The sequence below is a fragment of the Balaenoptera ricei genome, chromosome 15 (genome assembly GCF_028023285.1).
Source record: "Balaenoptera ricei isolate mBalRic1 chromosome 15, mBalRic1.hap2, whole genome shotgun sequence".
Lineage (NCBI taxonomy): Eukaryota > Metazoa > Chordata > Mammalia > Artiodactyla > Balaenopteridae > Balaenoptera > Balaenoptera ricei.
The window spans coordinates 51,838,421-51,865,809 of record NC_082653.1 but is presented as its reverse complement, the minus strand read 5'-3'; the positions used below and the strand labels follow the sequence as shown (position 1 = coordinate 51,865,809).

Genomic DNA, 27,389 nt, shown 5'->3' with positions numbered 1-27,389 from the left:
CTTGAGGTACCGGCGGATCTGCATGGGATCTGCTGTCCCTGGCAGGACTGTCTCCTTACGCAGCCCTGCTCTGGGCTGCCCTCCCCTAGTGCCCCCACCACCGGCACTCGGAGTTCACAGGAGCGTCGGCAGCCCCAGGCCCCCCATCAGGAGGTCAAGGCACCAATCGGGTGCCCTCCATGCCCGAGTGGGAGGGCCTTGGGGAGCCACAGCTGCTTAATACACCTGTGGCTTTGTTTCTTTCCTAGAGTATTTGGAGGTGAGGGGCTGCGCAGGATGGGCAAGGTGAACAGCTACAGTTTCCCAAGTGCCTGCTATGGGATCGGCATCCTGTTACGTGCATCCCACAACCCCCAAAATAACAGTGGATGAGTGGTGAGGTCGGCGTCCAAACTTCACCTTGGCTTAAAAGACTCATGCCTGCTCTCTCTGTAAGGAAGGCGGCCAGGTCGCTGGGCTGGGGCCCCTATTCTGGAGAGGACCTGGGAAGGGCAAAGACCCCTACAAACCCTTCCTTACAGCCACCCCTAGGGTTTTCCTCAGAACATTCCATGCATCTCCGGGGGTTTGTGAGGACAGATGAGGCATCTGAGGGCCTCAGGTACTCAAACTGTTCTGTCTGGGGGGCAGCAGCTGGGCCAGTAAGCAGTGAGACCCCACTTGTGACCGTGCAATCCACATCTGCTAGGACCTAGGTGAGAGGAGGCATCCCACAGAGAGGGGGCTGGTTCTGACCACACAAAGTCACCGGGGCAGTGGGGTGGGGGGGCTGCTGCTGGGTGCAGTCATCACACAGAAGCGGTGAGGAGGACCCAGAGACCCAGAAGAACTAGCACATCCCCGGGAAGCCCGCCCACACTGCCCGCCCCCCGTGCCCACATGTTAATAGTGGAATATACCAATTCTGTACAGAGATAGCTGCTTACATCCTCCACCTCTTCTTTGGGTTCACGGTGGGCAATGATGGCCTCTGACTTCACTCTGCAGGATGAGGAAGGAAGCGGGGCAGGGTGAGGGCCCCACTGGGCACTGGCCCAGAGGATGTGTCTCACCTCTCAGCTGCACTCAGGGCTCTCCCCTCAGGTTCTAGGCCCTGAGCATTCCTGCCAGTGCCTTGGGGACGGGTGGCTCCACACCCCTGCCCACATGTGCCCTGAAGCCCAGCCAAGGAACAGGACCTCAATTCAGGTGGTCAATTGCTAACGGGAAGGCAAGGGGAGTGCTGGCTTCAGGCAGGGCCAGAGGAGACCTGGCTCCCAGTCCCACAAACCTGGCACAGGCGCCACCTGCCTAGGGCCCGCCCCTCACACCTCCCCTTTCCTGTCTGGAGCCAAAGGCACCACTTTGGGAGAATGGGGTGAGGATCAGGCTGGAAGAGAAAGGCCACAGGGATGTGCAGAGTGCTGGGGAGGACACCCCAGAGCTTCCCAGCAAGGCTCTGTGACCCAACCTCGACTGATCGAGGGCTGGGGAGCAGAGGGGAGTGCGGGGGACCCGTAGTGGCCAGAGGCCATTATCCTCCCTTCCCTCCTCCTGAACGAATGTAATAGTGTGAGAGGAGTGGGAAGGCCCCGCTCAGCCGCCAGAGAAAGGACACCCAAGACAAGACACTGTCCCTCATGTGGGATTATTCCCCCGAGGATGGTGGAGACAAGAGGGGAGGGGTGGGTGGCCAACACAGTAGTTGGGTCTGGATGGGGTCGAATATGAGAGGTAGCTCAGGGATGAGCAGGAGGCTGAGCAGTGAGCACGCAAAGTGAGCCACTTTGGGAAGGAATGACCTCAGGGGGTGTGGTTAGCTAGAGAGCAGATGCCAGGGGATTGCGGAGAGGACTGGAGGGGCCTGGGCGGGGCCTGACCCCGCTCTCCACGCCTGGCGGCCCAGCCTCCGTGGGAGCCCCGCCCCTCAAGGAGCCCCGCTCACCTCCTCAGCTCCTCCTCCAGGTCTTTGATGCGGTTCTCCAGTCTAAGTTTGGCTTGCCTCGCGGCTTCCAAGTCCCCCTTCAGCACCTCCTGCTCCCCCGAGAGCTGGTCCACCTTGGCAATGAGGTCGTTCTTCACCACGTTCAGAGCGTTTCTTTGAAAAGGCAGAAAGAGGGGAGCTCCTTATGAGCCGGTGTGTACGTTAAGTAATGGGGTTTCAAAGGGGTCTGCCCACCCTGGTGTATCTGAGCAGACACATCCTGGTCTTGAAAGTGGTGAGAGGAGGTGACCACCCCATCCTCTCCCCAGGAGGGGTGAGCTCAGTCCAGTGGGTCCAGGTCCTCCCTGGGGACTGCCCTGAGGCTGGGCCGACGCAGTTGTTACAGGAGCCCCTGGTCCTGGTGGGGGGCTGTCTCAGCAACTGTGGTGCTGAGGAAGAGCATCCTTACTTGGTTTCTAGAAGCTGGGAGTTCTCCAGCAGCAGATTCCCCACTTCCTTGCCCATTCCTGAAACAAAAGGTACGGAGTTATTACATGTGCCTGGTGAAGCCAGACCCTGATGCTCACACCTGCCTCAGAATAACAGATGTCCTGCCGGGGGGCGGCCCACCCCTGGAAGGATGGTCCCCCCGGGAGGGCTGATGTGAGGGGATAAGGAACAGAGGCCCGATCTGCAGGAAGACGCCTGCCTGGGGAGGCCGGGCGACCCTAGGAGAGGCCTCTGCCGGTCTTGAGGCAGGCTCTCCACCAAGCAACGCAGTCAGGAAAGGACCTGGTGCGTGCGAGCCCCGTGGGGGTCTCAGACTGGCCTCTGGAGGGCAATGAGCAGGTCTCCTCCGCCCGATAGATGCAGCAGCCCTGGGCTTATATTCTGGAACTCAGTGATGGGCTCTCACAGCTCTCTACCAACATGAAGTCTGGGTACCAGCAGGGCCCGGACGGTACCCTTATGGCCTCTGTGCAACCTCCTCAATCGATGCCCACCCCTGGCCCAGTATCACTGCCTTCCCCCAGCCCTGTGACTTCCAGGCCATCATGAAGCAGACCCTTTTTAGAGCTGCCCCCTCGGAGAATGGAGGTTGGAGCTGTGGTGATGGGGACAGAGAGCCCTGGCCAAGGAGATGGGATGGTCCATGGCAGGTGCAGCCCTCCACCAGGCTGGGAGCAGGCCTTCAGGAGCCAGAGGTGGGAGTGGAGGTGAGGATAGCACTCTGGGGGCTGGTGCCCAGAGGGGATGGCCAGACCCCAAAGTGGGCCCCGCAGACTGAGGTCTCTGCAGGCGTGTCACAAACCCCCCAAAGCACCGCATCTAATCCTTTAGGACTGCCTCGAAGCCCAAGGTCTGTTCCTCTTGTTCACTTCCCTCCTCCATGACCTAACACAACTGTGAGACGAGATGACCCATGCACACGGTGTGCCCAGCTTAGGGTTCTGCCGGCTGTTTCTATTCTCACCTCCTCGCCTCAAACGTGGCCTGCCTGCCCTTCAGATGGGATGCAGCAGGCACTGGGCTCAGGCCTTCCTGAACTAATGGGGGGGGGGGCTCAGAGAGGCCGGGGTCCCCTCCTCAGCCCGTCAAGGGTCTGCTCTGAGGGAGTCAGGTGCCCGCTCACCACGCCTGCTGGAGGCCCCCCAACCCCCACCCCTGAAGCCACGGACACCACTGCCCCCACGGCTGCCCCACCGGGCTCAACAAAGCAAATGGCTCATGAAGCATGAGAAGGCGTCAGGGAGGCAGAGGAAGCCAGAAGCAGGGAAACACATACTGAAACAGGGCCTCGGCCTTACCAAAAAAATCATCGCGCACTATGGGCGCCGTCCCAGTCCCACGGGAGATGGGCGACCAGGGCGGGAGGAAGGAGAGGGAGAGAGGAGGGGAGAGAAAAGAAGCGCGTTAAGCCCGTGTGATGAGCAGGCGGGGGGACTTCAGGGCTACTTCTCACTGGGTTAGGGGTGGACACAGGAGTGGGACAGGAGGGGCGGGAGACGGGATGGGGCCAGCTACTCCTTCCAGAAAGTTTACCCTGGGTGGTGAGGTGGAGGGTCAGGGCAACACAACTGACATCTTACACTAAAATCCTGGGGTGGTGGGGTGGTGGGGTGGTGGGTGAGGGCTAAGGACAGAGGTCTCTGCAAATGAGGGAGAGCTATGACCAGGCCCCGGGTGCCTTTGAACATAGTGGGGAGGTAGCACGGGGATGGGTAGGACCTCAGAGCCTCTGCTGAAAGCAGGAAAGCAGGAGCTTGGCCCATGTGCCCCATGGGGAGAGGACCCCTGACTTCCAGGATGTACCCAACAGAGGGGAGATGCCACAGCGCTGAGCCTGTACTCTGTGTCCAGTTAACTAGCCTCCACCTCTATCGGCTCTGTAGAACCTTAAGAAATGGCCTACAAGGAGAGACCGGGGTCAAGGGCACAGCAGCTCTCCCTCAATTGTCAAGGTCACCGTCAGTGGGCTGGTGGAGCAAACCAAAAGAAGCTTCCGAGCAGCAGTAGGCTGGTGAGCAAAAGCACATGTGCCTTAGTGGCCTGGACCAGGATTGGGAGGGGACAGGCTGCACAGCTGGCGGTGACTGGGCAGCAGCAGTGGGGTGTCTCAGGGTGCCACCCCCTCCACCTGGATGCCACCATGGGGAAGAGGGGCCGCAAACAGACAGCAGAGATACACACCTGAGAACTCCCCTGGGGCCGTGTCCAGCGAAGCACAGAGAGACGGGGAAGGAAGTGACAAAGGTTAATTGGTGACTGAAACCAACAAAATGAAGAAAATCTTATTAAAGAAAAAGCGACGATGATCAGCCATTTCCATGTTGAAGGGCCCAAAAGCATACGAGCAGACGACCCCAGGCCTGTGGGTGCCAAATGCATCCAAGGCAGGAACCCTGAAGGAAAGGGGAGGTCAGAACAGCAGGCTCCTCAGTCCTGGGGGCCCTGGGGCAGGCGAGGGGATCTAAAGCCTGCTCGCCCCTCTACTCCCACCACCATCAGGAGGGCCAGACCCCTGTAAAGCTAACGTGGGTGTGGGTGTGGTGTGGTGGGTGCTGGGCGTCCAGCCTCACAGGCGCCCCCAGAGTGAGCGAGCCACGGACAAGGACCTGGCCTCGGTGGGGGGTGGCGGTGGGGCCCTGGCCAGCCCAGGTCTTAGGGGAAGGGCAAGACCTTAGGTCAAGGGCAACCGGAAGACAAGGGCCCTACTGTGCAGGGAGGGAATCACTGAGTCAAGATGTGAGGGGTGGGGGTGCCGCTTGTGCCAAACTGCTCTCCGCTACCCAGCTGAAGACTTGAGGAAATGATACTGTTCTATTTGGTTCATTTCACGCAGAAAGAAATGGTATAAAAAGTCGCCTGACTTAAATGGCAAACTACAGAATCTGTGGAAGGAATTAAAATGATAAAGTGGATTTATCATTTTGATAGGCAGTTCAGAAGTGGATGTGTCCCCTCTCATCTCTACTTCCCAGGCAGCTGCTGTTCACGTTTGATATTCTCCTTCTCAGACGTCTTTCTAGGCAGACATCAGTTTCTAAAAAACAAAATCGTGACCACCACTCTCCATCCTCTTGGGCAACTTCCTCCGTTGCACCTCACACGGTATCCTGGGACCCCTTCCACATGAAGGATCCACGATCACCTTGAAAGCTTCGATGTATTTCTACATGGAGACGTCCCATTGTTTCCTAGGGCACTGGCTCCTTTGACAGGCATTTCGGGCCTGCACGGTTGTGCGTGGGCACCAGGACACACGCACGGGCTCCTGTGGGTGCCTTGGCCCTATTTGAGGAGCGGTGGTGCCGCTCCCTCCAGGTCCAGCCTGGCCGCACCCTGCCATCAGCGAGGTGGACAGTACCCGCTTCATTTTTGTCAATCGTTTGAGGAAAAAGAGTTAGTTAGTCAGGTTTGTGGGTCTCTTCTGTGAATGTCCTGCTTTATCCTCTACTCATTTCCTATTTAAAAAAAATTTTTTTTAAATTAATTGATTAATTAATTAATTTTTGCCTGTGTTGGGTCTTCATTGCTGCACACGGGCTATCTCTAGTTGCGGCGAGCGGGGGCAACTCTTTGTTGTGGTGTGTGGACTTCTCATTGCGGTGGCTTCTCTTGTTGTGGAGCACGGGCTCTATGCGCAAGGGCTTCAGTAGTTGTGGCACGTGGGCTCAGTAATTGTGGCTCGCGGGCTCTAGAGCACAGGCTCAGTAGTTGTGGCGCACGGGCTCAGTTGCTCTGCGGCATGTGGGATCTTACCAGACCAGGGCTCGAACCTGTGTCCCCTGCATTGACAGGCAGATTCTTAACCACTGCACCACTAGGCAAGTTTCCTATTGTACTTCACTTCTTTTAACGTTAATGGTGGAGACCATATATACACATATATACATACACATACGTACATATATATACACATGCACACACACACACACACACACACACACACATACATATATATTCTTTGGTTTTGGCAATGAAGAGAAGCCCAGATTATGAAAATACTCTCCAATACTCTCTTCCAGTTGTTATCCTTGTATTTTTATGTTTAGATCTTTAATCCACCTTGAAATTATTTTTGTGTTCGGAGTGAGGTTGAATTAGACCTCATTTTTTTCCAAGTGGCTAGTCAACGAATCCAGTACACATATTGAATAATCCATCATCTGGGTGTCTTCAGGAACTGGTGATGGGGGACCAGGCCTCCTGTCACTGACACTTCCTCCAGCTGAGCCAGACTCTGGGGACTCAAGCAGACCCCAGCTCATCCCTCCACCGTGCTGGACAAAGGGCCGGCCCCGCACTCCAGGGCTCCATCCACAGATCACAGGAGCTCTCGGCTCTCCTCAGCTCCTGAGGGCTGCCTGCCTTGCCTGTGCCCCTCGTGATGAAGGCTCCAGAAAGGCACCCAAAGGCCCATCACTCCCAAGAATGGGGTCTCATTCCAACCAAAACTAAGTGGTGCCCGAGAGGGCCCCCGCCCGCCAAGCGTTGCAGCGCAAGTGCCTGGGCACTCAGGGTTCTCACCACCAGGTGAGAAGACGATTCTCACTTCAGCCCCTCAGAACAGACCCATCAGATGCACTGGTTAGAGCTTCTCACGTCAGGCACTCCTGTTCGAGGGAACTGACCTCAAGAGATGCATCAGACATCATTTCCCTCTCAGGAACCCTGCTGCAACAGACTCCACCTCTACCTACTGACTCAGTCAATGTGGCTCCAGGTAAAACTCACTGGTATGCAGTTTCTAGTTCTCTGCTTTTCTCTCCCATCACTCTTTATGGAGACTCTGGCGTCCGGAACGGTGCTGCCTGAACCACAGGATGTGGCCACATGCTAGAGCATCTCTGCCAGCCCCGGGGGCGCCGGGATGGGCGGGGGGCAGTCACATGGAGTGAGCACGCACACCATCAGCACTGCACCTGTGGGCGCTGCAGGGGAGGGGACAACTCTGCAGCCTGGGGCCACAGGGCAAGGCAGGAGACATGGCCGACGGGACGGACTGACTGGCAGGCCACCCAGTGCCACCAGGTAGCGAGAAGGCCAGTGAGCTCCGGTGATCTCGTAGAACCATGCGAGGCATCACAAGTATAGCAGAAGCATCAGTCACAACAGTCAAAAGTGAAATGACCCAAATGTCCATCAGTGGCTGAATGGATACATGAAATGTGGTCTATCCACATTGGAACATTATTAAGCCATAAAAAGGAATGAAACTCTGACACACTCCAACATGGATGAACCTTAAAGGAATGATGCTAAATGAAGGCAGCCAGATGGAAAAGGCCACTGACGCGAAATGTCCAGAACAGGCAAGTCTGCAGAGACAGGAAGTAGAGCAGCAGTGCCAAGGTGGTGGCGGGGAGCGACTGCTAGTGGGTATGGGTTTCGTTTGGGGGGCGGTGTAAAATGTTCTAAAGCTATGTGGTGATGACTGCACAAATCCGAACGTGCTAAAAATCACTGAGGTGTACACTGAAAGTGGGTGGATTGTATGGTGTGGAAATTCCATCTCAATAAGGCTGTTAAAAAAAGCACAGCGGTGGTCGGAGGCAGGGCTGCCACCCTGGGTGGGACCTGAGTTCAAGTTCTGGCTCTGCCACTTCACCTCGGCCTCTGTGACCTCGGTTTCTTCATCTGTGAAATGGAGACACTAGCAGTGTGAGGCATTAACGGTGGCTGTGCATATAAAACATTGGTGTCGCTCTTCTTGTAAGGCCCGTGATGAGTGTTGGAATCTTGTCACATGACGAGACTGAAGAAAGGTACGAGGTGCGGGGGCCCCGCTTCGCCCCTTAGACCTCCTCCAGAGCTCCGCACCAGGAGCGGGAACGCGAAGCTGGGCCTCCGACCCTGACATGGAAATGCAAAACATCCTATGTCTGTGTGTCTTCCTAGGGAGATGCCTTTTACCTTTTTATCAGGTTCTCAAAAGCTCAAGAAAGTGTGGTGCCCTGCTGTGTAAGCTCTCCAGTGCAGGAGCCCGCACCCCAGGCCCGGCGCGGCTCCAAGGTTCCCGGGGCAGAAAGGCACTCCCTCTAGTGACCACCTGTTACAGCCTGGATCCCAGGTGCCTCCTCCCGGCCACGCCCGGCCCTGCTGGTGTGAGCACATGCACGGGAGCAACCTACAGCCCATCCCCACGAGTCCACACCTGTCCAGGGGGTTCCCACATCTAGAAAGATCTACGCCCGCAGGTAGCTATGGCAGTGGTATTCAAACCGCAAAAATTAGAATTGATTAGGTAATTCACAGTCACACAAAGATAAGGAAGTTAAAACGTGCAGAGGAATCTTAGTGGTTCAGGGAAATGTTAACATCAGCCACGAAGAAAAGGCCAAAGGCTGCCACCCCACGTCCCAGGTGCGCATGCTGGGGCCCTGGCGCCTGGGAGGGTGTCACTCATCACGGCTTGGGGGCTCCTCTGGTTTTTACTACCTTCTTGACAATGTCTGATATTCCTTTAATATTATTATCAGCATGTATCCTTTTACCAAAAATAAAAAAATGCCTAAAAACTGAATTTATATGGTAGTATCTGAAAGAAGAGAAGGATGTCAAAATACTAAAAGTGACTGTCCCTAATGAGTAGACTTTTTCTGAATACTAACAGTTTTTGTATATTTTAAAATATATATTTTTACAATGCTTGTGAGAAAAATTCCATTAAAAATATATACTGCCAAAAGCGGGCATCTTTGTCTTGCTCCTAATCTTAGAGGGGACGCTTTCAGTCTTTCACCATTGAATATGAATGTACTTTACTGAAATGTACACCTAAAAACTGATAAGTTTTACATGATGGTTTTACCACAATTTGATATATACAATTGTGGTCCTATATCTCTTTACATTCTGGCTGAAAAAACTTCTGTTCCAGGCACAAGGCGTGCTGGTGCTAAACACCCCAGATGATGATGCTGCCTGGAGGTCTCCCCACCCTGAGTAAGACAATCAACTTATGAGAACTAATAGGATGCAGGCCCACTGCAAAGAAAGCGAGGCTGTTCCAGCTGAAAACACCAGCCGGGCCCCCTTCGTTTGCAAGTCAGGCCTGGTGGTGTGTGCAGCTGGCAGGCCGGCCGGGCGGCGCTGTCTACACGGGGACCCGCTTCAGAGACGCCCCGAGTCCCTGCTGCCGCGTCTATCAAGGGGGAGTGACAGCAGCAGAGAGGCTGGCAACAGAAAGCCTCAGATGCCAGACAGCTCCGCCTCCTCGGGCAGCAGATGATAAAACATGGATCAAACGTCAGAAGGCAGCCTTCCCGGATTCTCTTAGTGGAATCGCTACCACCCTGCTTGCCACATATCCAGTGGAGGCAGCTGCTACCCCTCCCCAAGGAGAAACAAGAGGACCCTTCCTTGGGGTGTGGGGAGGTGACAGACCAGAACCACGGCCCTGACGCCCACCTTGCTGGCTGCTGAGCAGGAGGGAGGGCTTCGGGGACAAGGCCGCTTCTCCAGGCTGGGGCTCCGGACACACATCTGGGCCAGGGGAGCTTGAACCCCGCTGAGAGACAGCGTGACTTTCCTCCACTGCCCTGAGGGCCACAGCCCGGCCTCAGAGCCATGCAGGCTGCCCTCAGGTACAGGCAGACGCTGGCACACGGGGCCTGGCTCGGGCAGGGAGGGAGGACCAGGAGCAAGTCTGCATCAGGCAGGCTGTCTCTGCACCCGTCTCAGACATAGCCTCGCAGGGCTCTCGGAGGGCACTGATGCTGTCTGGGCACGCTCCTCGTGGATTGGAGGAGCTGGCAACCACCACCCTCCCGAAACGTTCCTAGAAAGTGGGTTGCCCAGGGGAGGGGCTTGGAGCAGGGCTGGGCTGAGAGCTACTGGGAATGGGTTTCTTCTTGGGCTGACAAGACGGTCTATAGACAGTTGCTCGAATCCGTGAGCACCCCAAACCCCACCGAGCGGCACACTTTAAGCGGCGAGTTTACAGTAAGTGAATACATCTCAATATTCAGTTTGTAAAAAGAACTTCCTGGCTCACAGAGACTTTGCTTTCATCACAAACCCAACCATAGCAGGGTCCCGGGGACGGTTGTTTTTACCTAGCAGGTCGGCCCCTTCGTCCACATCCCCGATGACCTCGGACCCCGCAGTCGACAGCTCGTGGTACAGGGAGTCAGTGTTGATGCCAAAAGCCTTGTTCACGATCCCCTGGGTTGGGCTGTGGGGACACGCAGCCGAGGAAGGTGGAGTGAGTGGGCAGCACCTATGGACCACACACGGGGACACCCCCGAGGGGCCACTCGATGCCAACACCGCTGGCGCAAGTGCAGGCGTGGCGGGTGGCGGGTCAGTGCCCTGGGCAGTTCTCCCACCTCAAGGGGCTGCGAGGCACCTCTACCAGGGGCACCAACTCCCAGGGTGAGTGCTGAGCCATTCGGGACTGGCTCTGGGCCCAGTGAGCACCTGCTGCCCGTGCGGTCCAGGCGGGGCTCCCGGCCCATGTCCAGCTCTGGGGTGGAGTCGATAATGTCCTGAACATCAGACCACTCGTCACTGCTGCCCATGCCTGGGGGGACACAGTGGAGCCCAGGGTCGGGGGGTGACCAGCAGTTCCCTGCACCACTCGTGGTTGCCCTGGGGCCCCTTGTCCGGAGACCCCACGCTAGGCCACCACAGGCAGGGATGGTCGTGGTGCGGGTTCTTCCCGAGGTGGTGGCTGGATGGGGCCTGTCCCCTAGAACTGTGATCCCATCTGAACAGGCCATTTTTTCCCTCCCTTTTCTCTGATTAGACTGTGTATGCTGGATGACAGTGGTCTACTGTCAGAGGCTGAGTTGTGTCCCCCAAATTCACAGGCTGAAGCCCTGGACCCCAGTTCCTCAGAATGTGACTGTATTGGAGATGGGTTTTTAAAGAGGTGATGAAGGTAAAATGAGGCCAAAGGGTGGGCCCTGGTCTCATCTGACTGTGTCCTTATAAAAAGCAGGGGTGGGTCAGGACACACATACAGAGGCACGACCACTTGAGGACGGGGCAGCCAAGCAGAGGCCTCAGGAGCGACCAGCCCTGCGAACTGGGAGGAGACACGCATGGTGCTGGTGAGGATGGGGCGCCGGGCAGGCAGGGCGGCCAGTACCTATGCTGACGTTGCGCATCTCCTGTGTGACCTGCACCTCCATGTTGCGGCTGTTGCGCTTCTCCCGCGCTCTCTTGTTGTTCTTGGAGCTGCCGCTGTAGTCGCCCAGAGGTTGCAGGCCCTCGCTGAGGGGCGTGACCGCGGCCGAGGGCACAGAGGACGTGGGCGTGTTGGACTTGGTGCCCGTGGTGCTGGGCGTAGCCGCTGCTGAGGACTGGCCTGACTCGGACATCTCATCCTGCGGACACTGGGGCCAAACACAGGAAGAGGGAAGCTCGTGGCGCGGGTCAGGTCCCCCGGGGAGGCCACAAGGGGTGGACCACACAGGGCCGGCGGGGCCTCGGCCACCACCACGAGGCCCCCTCGCTTGGGGTCTTTGCCACTCGGCCGCAGTAAAACAGCACTCCGTGCCAGAATGGAAGGGACAGGAGGCCACTTCTCTCCCACTGGGCTGATTCCTCCCAGTCTCTTCACTTGACTCATCCAGCCTCTGGCTTTCCAGAGGCGGCTACACCTTATTTAAATGGCTTGGACCGGGCTTTCGGCTTGCACGCTTTCCAGTATGGGGCTAGACACGAAGCTATGTGGATGTGGCCGGTAACCCCTTGCAGCCGGTGGGTGGGCAGAGCTAAGCCCCAGCCCAGGTCAGGGCAGAGGCTCCCCGGCTGGGAAGGAGGCCGGGGAGGCCGGCGTGCCTTCTGATCAAGTTACTGCTCCACTGCGAGGCCCTCGAGGGCTGGTCCCTCTCGTTCCTGCCTCCTGCCTCCCGTCCTGGCCACAGTCAGGAGCTGTGATGGGTGGGCACCTCCCCAGTTCTGCCAGTGGTGGCCTCCCCAACAAAGAGACAGCAGGGGACGGGTCTCGCTTAACCTCCACGGCCCAACTGAACCAAAGTTTGCCTTCAACACCTACGTAAATGCAAACAAATTGAAACTCGACTTCCACAGAATGGGACGTCCCCCAAATGTTCCGAGAGTGAAAAAAGACCAGATTAGTAAAAACTGCAATCAACTGTTGACCTTAAGAATCTCCCTGGAGAGAGAACACATTGTTTGAATAAATGTGGACAGGAAACAAACATTCCTCTCCTACCGTCTTTCCTGGTGAAACCATCGGGGAACCTCAATAAAAATAGCCTCTGCTCTTCTATGAACTAACATCGGTAACCCCAGACTCACCCCCGACTCACCCCTGAGCAGGTGCTGCGGGGCCCCCGCAGCCTCTTGCCTGGTGCCGAGAAGGGGCACGGCCTCAGGAGGGGCTGAGACCCATGGGGGCGAGGGGGGGGCAGCACTGAGAGGCCACTCTGGGTACATGTTCCCATCGGTGCCAGATCACATGGTTTCCTCAGAGGACACACTTTCAGGAGAACTTTCTTACAAGAGGAGCTGATGACGGGGTGTCGGCCTTCTCTGTGAAGTTGGATGGATGCTGGGACCAACCCACTCCCACCTTTAACTAGGAAGGGCTGACCGTGCTCCCGTGGCTACCTCCAGGTGACTAGGAGTCAGAGTGGTTTGGGAGCCTTGTGGGATCTGCCTTTTCCCGAGCAGCCTGGTCCCTGCCAGGCGCCGCCTCTCCCTGGGCTGAGACTCCTCTACCCGGAACCTCACATCCTTGTTCTCCTCTCGACAGGGCTCCCATCCCGGCAGCTGTGTCCCAGGGGGACACTTGGTGATGTCTGGAGACCCTTGTGGTGGCCAGAGCTGGGGGTGGGTGGAGGCAGGGTGCCCACAACACCCCACAGGGCACAGGATGGCCCCCATAGCTAACAACACTCAGCCGGGTTGCTGATGAGCTATGGTGAGAAGCACATCTTGCAAACATTTTTGGTTTGGGTTTGGGTTCTGCAGCTCAGGGCCAATTTGTAAAGAAAAAACCCTTCCTCTTCACAGCACCGTGCATACTGCACGCCTCTGTGGTGGGGCCCCGAGTGCTCTCCCACAGGGAGGGTTACGAGGAGGGTGGTACCTGAGGAGGGCTGTGCTCCAGGCTGATGCACAGGGACTTCCACAAAGACGGCCGGACACATGAGCCCCTGCCTCACGGAAGCACACACTGTCAGACCACCTGACTCAATGGCCACGCTCCCCACCTGTCCGTGATTTGAACACTTTGTTTCCGTGGGCCTCCTGAACCTGGTAGTCACCGTGGGGAATTCTGCGGCATAACCAGGCCTCTCCCTACTCCCCTAGCTGTCTGTCGCCTGCAGGCCACCACTTACCCACGGGACACTCCCCTTGGCCACCACTTACCTAAAGAAACCTGCCAACCTCTAACACCAACGTGCAGCAGTGACCTCCAAATGCAAAGAACCCACATCCCAGCGGCCATGCCTCCCATGAGGAGCCACAATTGTTTGGTTAAAACACTGAAAATACAGTACATAAAAACAAAAAACAAAACAAAAACAACAAAACAAATTAAAAAATTAGAAAAACTTGAAAACCTAGAGCATAAAATAAAAAGAACTTAAAAGTAATTATTAAAAAAAAAATCAAACAAAACACACCTATGAACTAAAACATAAAGGACTATAATTTATTAAGCGAGAACGATTTCAGACGACGCAGGAGAAAGAGAGACGCATGAGAACACAGGCTGGCCCAAGGGGCCGTCTGGAGACCCCAGCCTCCCAGCTTTCTGAGGCTCAACGCCCCCGCAGGAGCTTGGGGGTACACGCCAGCTGTGGGCCCCGTCCCTTCTGCCCGGACCCCACTTGCTGGAAGGACAGCCAGTGGCTGGTGGGCACGAGGCGTGCTCACTCCGCGGAACAGACGCAGAGCGAGTGGGGTCGCTTTCCGACACAGCTGGCAGCTTGTGACGACCTCCTGCAGCCCAGCTGGACACTGCGAGGCAGGAGGACAGCCAGCAATGAGTCGCGGCGGGAAGGAAGCTATGGGGAAACCTGGGCCCACATCCACTGCTCGACCCGGCCCAGAGGGTATCCTCTGATGGCCTCAGTGGGGAATCACCAGACCCAGGGCGAGGGTCTGGTCTCTTCAACAAGCAATGGGGCCTGCGTTCCGTCCTGCCACAGCCTGCCTTCACCAGATGGCTGAGCTCACAGACCAAGACAGGCAGCAAGTGCCCAGGGGCCCTGCACGAGTGCCTGCCCTTGGCCTTCCCAGGGCCCCAGTGCTGGGGATGGAGGGTGGGTGCTCTCACTGCTGAGCTGAGCACACCTGGGATGTCCTCCTTCTCAAACTCAGGCCCCTAGGTCGTTAGCACGGGTAGGCCGGTAAGAATAGCCCAAAGAAGAGAAGCTGACCCCTGGCCTTTGACTTTCTCCTCGTTGGAGTGCAAACCTCAGATACTAGAAGGACAACACGTGTGGGGTGAAGCCCAGTCTGGCTGCGAGGCTCTGGGTTGTGTTGGGGGATGGTCACTACGCTCAGCCCTGCCCGATGGGCACACCCTGGCTGTAGGCAGGTCCCCGAGCAGCCGAGAGCCCCGGCTGTGGCCACACCCTCCTGAATGAATGTGGGGCGACGGGGAGCCCTCACTCCACAGCACGGCTACAAAACCTGGTAGCTGGAGCTGAGCTGCAGCTGGCCGAGGTCACTCAGGTGCCAGTGGTCCCCCGCAGGCATGAGCTTGCCCCCCATCTGTGCACGTACCACGCCGTCGGTCAGGGGGAAGACGCTCAGGGAGGTGGGGCGCTCCTTCCTGTTGAAATATGGGGAGAGAAAGAGAGGGGGGGATTAGACAGTGGCTCCTGAAACAGGGGTGCAAACTCTTTCTGGACATGCAGATGCTTATTCTGCAGCTGGAGCTGCTCTAAAAGACGCCCCTGACCACGGGCTGTAGGGAAGGGCGTGACCTTCTGGGTGGCCAGGCGCACAGGACCTCTGACCGCTCTGACCTGCAGCCGCGCTAATCAGCGTGTTCACCCGCTCAGGGCATCGCCACTCCGCTGTGATCCCATAGAACATTTCCCCTCCGTTACACTGTCATTTATCAGTTTTATTTATTTCCATTGTAAACAGACACCTGCACAGCAGTGCCTGTGACAGGCCCTTTGGCATCACAGGCAGCATTGCCTGGTTCCTCCTTGGCCCTACTTCTGCCTCCTGGAGCCAGCCAGGAGGAGTCAACCCTTTCTCCCCTGTTCTTTGTTCCTCGCCCTCCCCCAACACCCCATCACTGTTTTCAGGAGACCTGGGTACGGAGTTTCTCATGGGGTGCTTTTCTCTTGCTCCGAGCATTTTCCCCCGTCACGGAGCACTGACACCACAGAGGCGCCTTATAAAGCTATGCTAGCAAACTGAGACTGTCCAGTGGGCTGGACTGATGCTCAAAGCCGCCTGCTGTGGGCTCAGTCTCTGGGATACGCTCCGCGGGCTGCTAGCGGCAAGGGCACGGAGCCCAGGCCCGGGGCAGACACATGGCGCCCCAGAGCCTGTCGGTGGCTGCATGGAGTCCATGCTGCTCAGAGCTGTTCAGGCCAAGCACCCAAATCCCTGACACACAGGGGCTGAGGTGGGAGGGGTGGCAAGGCTTCCTCAGGGGTTCCACGGAGCCGGGTCCAGAGGCTGGGCTGTCCTGGAGGGAGGACGGTGGCTTCCTCACGGTGCCTGGAGGGTGCAGGTGATGGACAAGGGAGCGGAGCGGCCGCCATGACCAGAACTTCCTATGGCTGGCGGGCGGCTGCCTGAGGCACGACTCTGGGAAGGATGTCTCCCTGGGGGGGCCCCAACGGCTCCAGGGCGGTGGGGCTGGGGCGGAACAGGAGGAGAACTCGGAATCTGGAAGCCCCTCCGAGTTGCTCGAGCTGCTGGTCTGTCCTGTTCAGGAAGACACTGCCTCCTGCAGAGCAGGGTCCCCGGACCTGTTGGGACCTGGCTGTGCCTCTGGGGACTAAGCTGCGGGAGGGACAGGGCCAGAGGAGGCCTGCAGGGCCGGACAGGGGCCTCGGCCGCTCAGGAAGGCGGTTTCCTGCTGACGACCTCAAGTGCCTCACGCAGCCCTTGTCCACCATGACAGACGACACTTTCTCGGTTAAGAGCTCAGACGTCAAGTTAGAAAGCTCTGGGTCTGCAGATCCATCCCAAGCTCAGCAGCCCGTGGCTCAGTCCTCGCCAGGCTGTTCTCTGACCACAGCCCCCAGGCCCTTGGCGTCTGGGAAGGCAGCCACCGCTCTGTGGGGTGCTCCCTCAGGGCTCCCAGCCCCTCCTCCACCACTGTTCCTCCGCTGGGCTCCCAGTGCCCATATGGGGGTGCCTCTCCTGGGGCCCAGCTCTGACCTCGGTGGGGGACGCACATAAGGGGTTCCTCGGCCCAGGCTGTCACCAGATACCACGGGGTAACGTGACGGCAGGGCAGGGTGGGGCCACCTGCCCCCAGGATGGGAGCCCGTATCCATCACCCGCCTCCACGACTCTGTGCGCTCACAGACAGCCAGGCCGCACTCCCCGATGGAAATCCTCATGAGGATCGAGTCCCGTGTCCTCTCCGCTGCTCCCCGCAACCGCAAGCCTCAAGAGCATTCGCTGGGTGCTGCTGACTGCCGGCCAGAGTCCATCCAAGGCTCGCCCACCGTGTCCTCTTGTTATAGCCCCGCAGCTCCCCCGGGAGACGCCAATGCTCATCCACTTCAGAGGCTACAGCCCGAGGGGGTCACACTGCTCACAGAGGTCACGCCACTGGCTCTGGGTCCTAAGTGACTGAGCTGGGCTGCCTAACACCAGGCGCAGGGTCTCCACCCCTGCCCGCCACCTCCTGGGGGTGCAGACATGCGGCCCGACCTGCAGGCCGGGTGGACGTTTGCTAGTGGGGCCTGCACTGCTACCTGCTTCAGGGCTGCCTCGGGGCCTGGGACCCGCCTGCCCCTCCTCGGCAGCAGGCCCTGTAAACACCAAGTCCGGAGCCACCAATCTGTACGATTCCAGCAGCCGTCCGAGCTCCCCCAACCCGAGGCCTAGGGACAGCTGCAGCCTTTACCTTCTCCTCCACGACTGGCGAGGACTGCAGAGCAGTGACAGACAAGGGCCAGCACACGGCAGGGACAGCACAGAGGGCAAGACAAGAAGGCAACATTAGAGAGCGAAGGTCGGGGGCTCTGGGGGCACGTGTGCGCACATGGAGAGGGAGGGCCCCCATGGGGACAGACAGATGTGGAACACGCAGATGCCTACGCAGGATGGACACAGGGCACACAGACACACACCCCCTTGGCTTGGACGGCAAGTTGCGCCCACTCAGCCCCGGGCAGTGGGCGAGCGTCCTTCCCGCGACGCTCCTGGCACACGCAGACACTCGCGTGTGCAGTGACAGGGCACACGATCGCATACGCCATGTTCACGGGCCCACGCATGCTCACCGCCAGTTTTATTTTGTTTTGTTTTAATTTATTTATTTTTGGCTGTGTTGGGTCTTCGTTGCTGTGAGCGGGCTTTCTCTAGCTGCGGTGAGCGGGTGCTACTCTTTGCTGCGGTGCACGGGCCTCTCATTGTGGTGGCTTCTCTTGTTGTGGAGCATGGGCTCTAGGCATGTAGGCTTCAGTAGTTGTGGCATGCAGGCTCAGAAGTTGTAAATCACGGGCTCCAGAGCGCAGGCTCAGTAGTTGTGGCGCACAGGCTTAGTTGCTCCACAGCATGTGGGATCTTCCCGGACCAGGGCTCGAAACCGTGTCCCCTGCATTGGCAGGCGGATTCTTAACCACTGCGCCACCATGGAAGCCCTCACCATCGGTTTTATTCTAAAGACACACAGATTCACAAAACCAAGCCAGGACTGAAGGAAAACTGTGCCTGTCTGGGCTCAGCAGTGGCCAGCAGCTCCCCGGCACTAAGGACGAGCCTCCTCGGGGAGCCAGAGAGTCTAAACTAAGGAGATGGGCAGACACACATCTGTCCCCAAAGGATCCAGAGTTGTGGCTGGAGGGGTACACCCCAGAGAAGAGCAGGCCAGGAGGGCAGCACAGGGCCTTCCCCTTCATCTGCTGCAGCAGCACAGGCCACACTGGGATGTCTGCACTCTCTGAGCCCTAAAGAGGCCAACGCCCAGTGCAGTGGGAGAAAGCCTGTGCTTTCTCTCCTTCCACCAGCGTGCCCTCTGGACGTGGGAGGTGTAGCTGCCATCTACATCCATTCGTCTGGAAGTGGGCCCGGGGCAGTCAGACATGCATGGTGGGCCCTGGGAACATCTCCATCACAGCCCAGTGTCCAGGCTAGTGGGGCAGGGGCGGCTGCAGGGCCAGCAGGAGCCCAGAGTCTCATACGCTGTGGCAGCAAGCATGGGGCAAGCGATTCCGTGCGCCACAGTGAGGTTAAATGTCGCCAGCCAGCTGGCAGAGCGATGGAGGCAGCCCAAACGCAGCCCTGCCTCTCTGCTTCCCAAACAAGCGCTGCTCTGGCCACCGCCCCGCAACACACACATACACACACAGGAAGGCACCTCTTCACTGCCAAGGCACAGGAGGGTCGCAGCTGACAGCCCCAGGCTCCTCCTCCCTGCAGGCAGGCATCTCTACCCCCATGGAGCTCAGGAAGGGGTCTTAGCAGAGAGTGCCCAGGGCCTGGAGAGGATGGACACACAGCCAAGTGCACCCTGGCCTCGGGGACACCCTGAGGAGGATCAGATGGGGACACAAGGCTGGGCAGGAATCTGGGCCAGAGCCCAAACTCTAGGTAATGCCCGAACAGCCAGCCTCTGCAGCCCCAAAACAACACGAGGAGCTCCCAATTCCAGGTTGGCATTTGGTGCAGTTCCTTGGAAATTCCCTCAGTGACTTCTGAGGGCCAGGAGTGAGGCTTTCACAGTGTGTCAGGAAACGGTGGCTTGGAGATGGGTATTTCCTACCTTCAGATAAAACTGGCCCAGAAACAGTATCTGCAGAGGGTTTTGTAGTTTAACACACTCTTTGATACACATTCCCTCACTTAATTCTCAGAGAGCCGGAAGGGTCAGCTAATGACCCCCTGATACCCTTTCCTGGGGCGCACACATTTACAGAAAGAAAGCATCCACAACGGCTGTATCCCCTACTCCCCACGAGAAGCGGCGAGACTGTCTAAAAACATGCCAGTGGTCCCCTGGATGACCGCCCTTCCTAGGCCCGGCTAGGCCTCCGCTGACATATTACACTTTCCGTTTTCAAATCGGAAGACTCAACAGCTTCGCCCACCATGGCCCAGTGAGTAGCTGACGATGCCCAGCATGGAAGGGCCTGAATCTCCTTGTTTGCAGACATCACCCACCAAGGAGACAAGTGCAGAGAAAACAGAGCCTTTTAGTGACCAGAACTGGGGCTTCCGGTGTTCGCTGCAGGAACAAGAGGCCACAGCTGCAGAGGCACGAACAGCAAGCTCTATCCGTTGGGCCTGGGGTTCCAGCCTCAGGCGCCTCCTCCCTCCTCCAGCCTGATGGAACCATGGCCTCCCATGGCAACACCCTGGAGAAGATCTCTGACAATCTGCTCCTGGGGTACCGAGGTGCAGTTTTATCCTGACTGAAGATGGAGCAGGAACCTGGCCTCTGCAGGCTTCTCTCTGCTCCCCGAATAAAACCAGCATGGCAGGGCGTGGCTGCGTCTGCTGGTCACCGAGGTGTGCGGGCCTCCCCCACCACCTAGAGTCGACTCTCGCAATTCGAGCTGTTGTATTCTACAAAGTCACTGCAAACACTGCGTTTGCTTGTAGAAGAAACACGTACATAGGTAGGTACGCATCTCACACAGATTAGAATCTTCATTCCTCACTCATCCTGGTACACTGTTTCCTTTATTTTACAAAACAGAAAACGAGGTGCCAGAAGTATTTAACATATCTTAGAGGACAGGGGCCAGAGCTGGGCTCCATCCAGTCCCCACTGACTGGCCCCTGGACCCCAGCGTCTTGCAGGACACTGCGCCACCCACCGTCCCCATCCCTGGGCATCTCTGCAGGAGGTGGAGCGTCGCCTGGCACCACCTCAGCTGGCACCCTGTGCACTGGGTGACTCAAATTTTTCACCACTCTGAGCACATCTGCAGATGACTGCGAAAGTGCCGTGAGTGGTGATTTTGAGGCTACAAATAAATTTTACAGAGTAGGCGAATTCAGAAACACGGAATTTGCAGGTATTAGGATGGACTACGTGGTTTTCCCTGGGTCTCCGTGACGGCCTGCGGGCCCGCAGCAGATCCACCCCAGCCCCTCACCTGCTTGGTGCCGTCCTCAGCACACACCCCGGCTCAAGCCGCACACTCCAACCAGACACCCCTCTCCCTGAGTCGGGGGGGGCCACGGCTCTTCTTGGGGGAGGGCACCAAGCTCTGGCGCCCGGCTTCCCGCCCTACCTCCTCCCCGGCAGGGTGCTCTCGGTCTGGCTGTTCCCCCCGACCTGCTGCATCTTGGACCTCTCGATGTGCTCCACGTAGGTCTGGATCATCTGTGAAGAGGACACATCCGAGTGAGCGCTCCCTGCCCACGAGGTCCACCCGCCCGCCCCCTCCAGCCTGTGCCGCTTTCACCCCCACTGGGCTCGGACAGAGATGAAGGCAGAGTTCAGGGAAGGGAGTCTGGCCACATGAGGCCCAGGGCTTTCAGGTTCAGCAGGTGAACCCCAGGGAATGAAAAGGCGGCCAAGGTCGGCAGCCAACCCCACGTGGGGCTTTACCACTTCCTCATGGCCCTGGCCCCGTGGCAGGGACACCCACCTCCGTGTGCCGCTGGTGCAGGGCATTGTACTCCTTCTTCATCTCCGACTCCCGCTCCTCCAGCCGGGAAACTAGAAAACACAACCAATGTTTGTCAACTGCACAACCCGCTTCTCCAGGGCACGTACTTCTCTGGGCTTGACTGCTGGGGGGCAGAGACAAACCCATGCCTGGGCCCTGAGCTCAGAGGTGGCCTCATCAGCACAGAATGCCCTGGGGACCCTAGCAGGCGGTTCTGATGGGCCCGGGTCTGGGTGCATCACCGTGTGTGCGGTTATCTGAGGCTATTCAATCCTTCTAGAGAGAGGAAGAGCTGGGTGAAACTCACACAAGCCTTACTCTCTATGTCTTAAGTCAGCTGGTAGCTTCGGAGGTGCAGGCAAAACTCACAGGATGTGTCACGTTGTGTCACACGTAGACAAGGAACGAGCAGGTGGCTTGTGGACAGAGGCAGAATTTGGAAGTAAGCAGCCTCTGAGACACACTAAAGAGAAGAATATCTGAACACAGGATGAAACACACAGGTGTCCCTCACACGGACCAGGGGCTGGAAAGACCAAGTCACGATCGTGCCACCTCTGGGCTGGCAGCTGTGTCACCTCTGTGACACCCAGGATGGTCCCCACGTGTGCGCTGACCAAGAGGCACAGGGAAACACCTGAGTGCCACAGGCTAACTGGACAGCCAAGCCACAGAGCCAGCATGCCGCGGGCCTCAGACACCTTGCGTCTGTGGCCCTTTGTTCCAACCTCAGTTCTGTTGAACTCTGCACAGAGCGAGACAGGACGCGCGGCAGCCTTGTTCTCCCCTCTCCTTGGTCCTTGCCCCTGATGCTGACCAAATGGAAAACTTCAGACTGTACCTTGGAATTTATATGTTTTCCTTCTAAGAAAAGATGAAAAGGTTTCACATGAAAATTATTCTAAGCAAAGGGAATATTAAGGATTCTGTGTAGTCATAGAAAGGGTGGATCTATGCAAAACTAAAATGGGCCTTTCGGTTCGCCTCTGCTCCACAAAAACTAGCGTGTTTGTGTGTGTGTGTGTTGCCACTAGCTGTGCTCACCTACAACACCCGGGGGGGTATTGGCTTTAGCAAAATGGGCTTCCAGTCTTGGTTTGGGATACGGATAGACCCAACCATCAAACCATTTTTTTAAAATTTATTTTATCTAATTTATTTTATTTTTGGCTGCGTTGGGTCTTTGTTGCTGCAAGTAGGCTTTCTCTAGTTGCAGCGAGTGGGGGCTACTCTTCGTTGTGGTGCGCATGCTTCTCATTGTGGTGGCTTCTCTTGTTGGGAGCATGGGCTCTAGGTGCGCGGGCTTCAGTAGTTGTGGCACGCAGGCTCAGTAATTGTGGCTCGTGGGCTCTAGAGCACAGGCTCAGTAGTTGTGGTGCACGGGCTTAGTTGCTCCGCGGCATGTGGGATCTCCCCAGACCAGGGCTCGAACCCGTGTCACCTGAATTGGCAGGCGGATTCGTAACCACTGCACCACCAGGGAAGTCCTTCTTTCTTTCTTTCTTTTTTTTTTTGATATGATCTTAACTTTTTCAGAGGAACGAAGGCACCTGTTATCCAAGGTAATGAGGTAAAGCAGCAAACTAGGTCTCAACCATCAAAACCACTAATCACAGAAAACTGAAATTACAGGGTCGTTATAACTTTGAGAGTATAGTTTAAACAAAGACTTCTAAAGGTAAAATAATAGTTCTTATTAAAAAAAAAAACACAAAACCCTTTCCTCGCCTCTCCTTGTAAGGGACAGGGTGTTCCCGTAGGCACCCCGGTTGGCCATGAGTGCCCCCTAGGAACTGTCATTACAGGGGCACCATTGTTGGGCCCAACTTTCAGGTCACAAAAGAGCACCCACTCCTCAAACAGCACACAGGCAGGAGCCCCAGACGGCAGCCAGGAGCTCTGTCCTAAAGGGCCACACAAAGTTCACAGATTTGTGAATTTTGGGTCAGACTGCAACATTAAGCAAAAGTGCTCCGTCATCAGAGGGGCCTTATTTATAAATTTTATTTATTTCCACAAAGGATTTGAGGCCATTTACAGAAATACAGAGCGGTGTAAAGACAGAAAACAAATTATTGAGGGAATCACAATGAAAATAAGATAAGGCTCTCACTGGGTTTTCTCACTCTCTTTTTATCAAAGTCTCTCAACATCCCTCCCAGCTGGGTGGGTCTGAGAACAACAAATGCATTCAAAATGCAATTTTATCTCTCCGGGCTAGAGACTTACTCTGATCTGCATAGTTTTTGGCCTTCAGTTCCAGCTGGCGGGTCTGAAAGTCGTAGTGTTCCACCTGGGTTTGTAGCTCTTTCTTCTCTTGTTCCAAGGCATCTTCAAACTCAATAAATTTCTATACATGCAAGGAAGAAAAACAGCAGGCGTCATGAATGTGGGATGGCCAGATGACAGCAGCCCCTCAGAAGGGCCCGCGCTCAGGCCCAGAATGTGGTTTCTGAACCCCAGAGCCGGCTTCCCTTCCCGTCCACCACCCGCCACAGCCCTGCGGAGAGCTTCCCAACAGTGGATACCACAGCCTTCTAACCAGCTATCCGGCAGTCACCTGGGGCCCTGAAGTCGGAAAAGCCCACACACGCTGTCTTTAATCTTGAAATTCTTAATAGTTTTTGAACAAGGGGCCCCCATTTCCAGTTTTGCACTGAGCCCCACAAATTATGTAGCTGGTCCTTAGGCAATGGAGTAATATTATTCCTCTCAACACTGAACATCTAAAAGAGGCCAGGTGTGGACTTCCCTGGTGGCGCAGTGGTTAAGAATCTGCCTGCCAATGCAGGGGGACATGGGTTTGATCCCTGGTCTGGGAAGATCCCACATGCCGCAGAGCAACTAAGCCCGTGCACTACAACTACTGAGCCTGCGCTCTAGAGCCCGCGAGCCACAACCACTGAGCCTGCGTGCCACAAGTACTGAAGCCCGCGTGCCTAGAGCCCGTGCTCCACAACAAGAGAAGCCACCGCAATGAGAAGCCCGCACACTGCAACGAAGAGTAGCCCTCGCTCGCTGCAACTAGAGAAAGCCCGCGCGCAACAACAAAGACCCCAACGCAGCCAAAAATAAATTTAAAAAAAAAAAAAGAAAGAAAAAAGTCTCTAATTTTCAAAAATAAAAATAAATAAAGAGGCCAGGTGTACTTTCCTCTTAACCTGTATCTCAGTCACTGCTCAGTTCAGGAAGCCATCCTTCGTGGAATAACCGGCAATGCATAGTACTGCTCTGATTCTTTTAAAAACAAGATGGGGGGTTGTTGGCCTAGATTTGGAATCTGCACTTTACATGGCAAGTTTCTGAGCAAAATTACTATCGAATCAAGTGAAAAGAAAGCACTTTGTAAAACAAAAGAAAATCCTAAATGTTCTTAGGAGGAGACCTAGGTTAACACTGACAGCCCAGGGTAAAGACAGGGTCTGGTCCAAGGGGATAGGCACTGGGCAGCAAACCCCCCCACCTCCCTCCGCTAGGTGATGGCCTGAAGGCCACAGCCCTGCAACAGCCCTGATGGGAACTGTTAACACCTTGATTTTACAGCGTACGAAACGGAAATATTAGTAAGAAATTTCATTTGTAGGAAGCATAAATGTCAGCTGGGTTCTTAAGACACAAAGAGTGTCTCAGAAGATGGGAATATAAAATGGGCTGTTGATTCCAGGTTTCGGGTGTCTGGGACAGTCAATGAGTTCGTGGTGGCCATAGCTGTATTTCCCGTAAAAACTGCACCCAGTCCCCCACCCCGACTCTGGGCCCCAGAGACGCTTCTTCCTACAGCAGCTTCTCAGAGGTCTTTGTGCTGAAAAGCACTGGGGCTCCTGCCCAAAGGATGACTCACCCAGTGCAGTGACAGAGGGCAAAAACACCCGGGACGGGGGCGGGCGGGGGTGCGTCAGAAAGAAAATCTGTATTGATGACATCACTTACAACTTAAGTAAAATGAAGAACACCCGCCCCATTGCCAGGAAAATGCACACAAATGGTGTAGCGGCACAAAAATTTAAAGTAAGCGGTTTTGAATGACTGTGGCCATGACCAGCATATGAAGAATAAACAAATGCTATTAATTGGTTGGTAAAGAAATTATTTAACTTGGGTAATTTTAATTCCTATTACTTAAAAAAAATTAAAAGAATGATATAAACATATTCTTTTGTAGAAAAATCAGATGAGAGTGTTAAGTGAAAATAATACTTTTAAAAATCCATAATTCTGCCATGCTATCAATGGTTAAGAAACAACAACAACAACAAAACCATAATTCTACCAACCAGAGAGGCTCAGTTAAAACTGGGTGACATTCTTCCAGACATGTGTGTGAGTGTGTGGAGCAGATGTGCCATCATTTTGTACACGGTATCTTGACCTGACTTATTCACTCATTTACACTGGAAATGTCTCTCCACACTAAGAACTGTGCTCTGCCACTCCTACTTTTAACAGGTGTGTGTTCCCCTGTTGGTGTATGTCTGCAGAGCATAGTTTACTCAACTGATCGCCTCCTGTTGGACTTTCAGGCTGCTTTAAAACGTCCGTTATTATTGTTACTACTTGTGTATCTGCCCCGTGGCATCCTGCTCCCCAAGGCCAGATGGGAACCCCAACCCCCCAGGTCGGGTGGTGCCCTTCCCAGAGCCCCCATGGCCTCCGCGCTGCCAACCCGACAGGTGGGAAAACGGCAGAGCATAATTGTCTTAATTTTCAGCTCCTGGATTACTAGTGAGACTGAATAAATCCATTAGTCATATACACTACTTCTAACAGCTCATTACGTCCTTTGTCCAATTTTCTACTACAGGTTCTTATTTTTCTTAACAATTTGTAAGGACTTATTAGAACCATTCAAGAATTTGTCTTCTACACTGCAAGTACTTTTCCCAGGATGTAGTCTGTGTGTGTACAGTACAGAAGTTTACTTACTTCTACACCATTTACTTAATAATTTACCCTTTCTTCATTGCTCTGAATGCTACCTTTATGATATGCTAACTTCTAAGACATATTTCAGTCTGTTTCTGAGCCAGTAACCAAAGGTTTTTTTAAACTTGTAGCGTAATAGCATCTTTTAATAGCTGATATACACTTACCCTCTTAACTCTTCCTTTTCAATATTTTCTTGGTTACTCCCACTTGTGAATTGTTCTAGATTAAGTTGAGAATCATCCTGAATCACTTATATATTATTTTTTGAATCAACGTTTTGCCTGTCAGAAAGCATCAGTTCTCTGGTCCTCAGGAAGGGGTCCCTGTTTTTCATGACAAAATGCTCAGGGCTGGACTTGGGCTGAATGGAAAGCTCATCTTGAGCCAGTGAAGAGCTGAATGATGGGGCGACTGGGGCTGGAGGATGGAAAATGCTCCCTTTCTGTAAACTGAGCCCTGTCCTACCTCCAAGCTGGAGCACCAAAGTTTTACACAAAGAAAAGCGTTCTGTGGTGCTAACATCATTTCTCTAGAATTCCCATCTGTATTTCATCATATTACCTGCATTTCATAGCTGAGAGTCAGCTAAAAAGATTTCTAGACGAAAGATGATTGGCTGCACCACGCAGCAGGTGGGATCTTAGTTCCCTGACCAGGGATCAAACCCATGCCCCCTGCAGTGGAAGTGTAGAGTCTTAACCACTGGACCACCAGGGAATTCCTCCAGATTCTTAGGAAGGTCAGACAGAGGTTCCTAAATCTATCCTGATAGGTGATCATTAAAATCCAATGTAGATGACAGTCCCAAAAAGCTTTGTCATGCCATAAAACAACCGATACGCTTTGAGATCCCCGATGAAGTTGGCCCCGAACCAGGTGACATGCAGAAATCCTCTGATGTTATGATATTTTAAGGCCTTTCAGCCCTAGGAAATACGGAGACATTAACTGAGAGAGAAAACATCTAGGTAAGCTGTGTACATGTATGTCCTCAAGGCCAAAGGCAGAGGGCACCCCAAGTGGCAGGGAGACATGAACGCACAGGACATTTGTGGTTCCCAGGCCACAAGGAATCCTGGAGCCAAGGGACAGTCCTGTGATGGGAATGGTCAGTCATCAGTAACCACCCGCAGACAAGGGGTGTGAGTGATCACGATCACAATCACGTGGCAGCAACTCCCCAGATGAACAAAAAGCCCCAAGGAACCCACAAGGGACCACCAGCATACTAAAGGGCCAGCCCTCAGCTTCCCTGCTGGGCTGGACCAAACACCGGGACACCGGGACACTGCAGGCTCTGC

The 27,389-nt window shown here is 55.4% G+C and overlaps 1 protein-coding gene across 6 annotated transcripts in view; it reads right to left on the bottom strand.

The window, feature by feature from the left end:
• The window catches only part of MAPK8IP3 (mitogen-activated protein kinase 8 interacting protein 3), a 47,327-nt gene that overhangs the window by 7,940 nt on the left and 11,998 nt on the right, over positions 1-27,389 (bottom strand). Inside the window, exons 2-13 of one of the 6 annotated variants that reach the window (XM_059898389.1) lie at positions 23,392-23,512; positions 21,142-21,212; positions 20,782-20,873; positions 15,029-15,170; positions 11,502-11,748; positions 10,829-10,931; positions 10,465-10,583; positions 4,595-4,606; positions 3,712-3,729; positions 2,373-2,430; positions 1,925-2,077; positions 900-981 (exon numbers count right to left, since the gene is read on the bottom strand). In XM_059898389.1, coding sequence (XP_059754372.1) covers positions 900-981; positions 1,925-2,077; positions 2,373-2,430; positions 3,712-3,729; positions 4,595-4,606; positions 10,465-10,583; positions 10,829-10,931; positions 11,502-11,748; positions 15,029-15,170; positions 20,782-20,873; positions 21,142-21,212; positions 23,392-23,512 — 1,218 coding nt within the window. Of the gene's footprint in view, positions 1-899; positions 982-1,924; positions 2,078-2,372; positions 2,431-3,711; positions 3,730-4,594; positions 4,607-10,464; positions 10,584-10,828; positions 10,932-11,501; positions 11,749-13,756; positions 13,841-15,028; positions 15,171-20,781; positions 20,874-21,141; positions 21,213-23,391; positions 23,513-27,389 lie in introns of those variants that run through there. The other 5 variants (XM_059898386.1, XM_059898385.1, XM_059898388.1 and 2 more) reach the window with 5 other exon arrangements.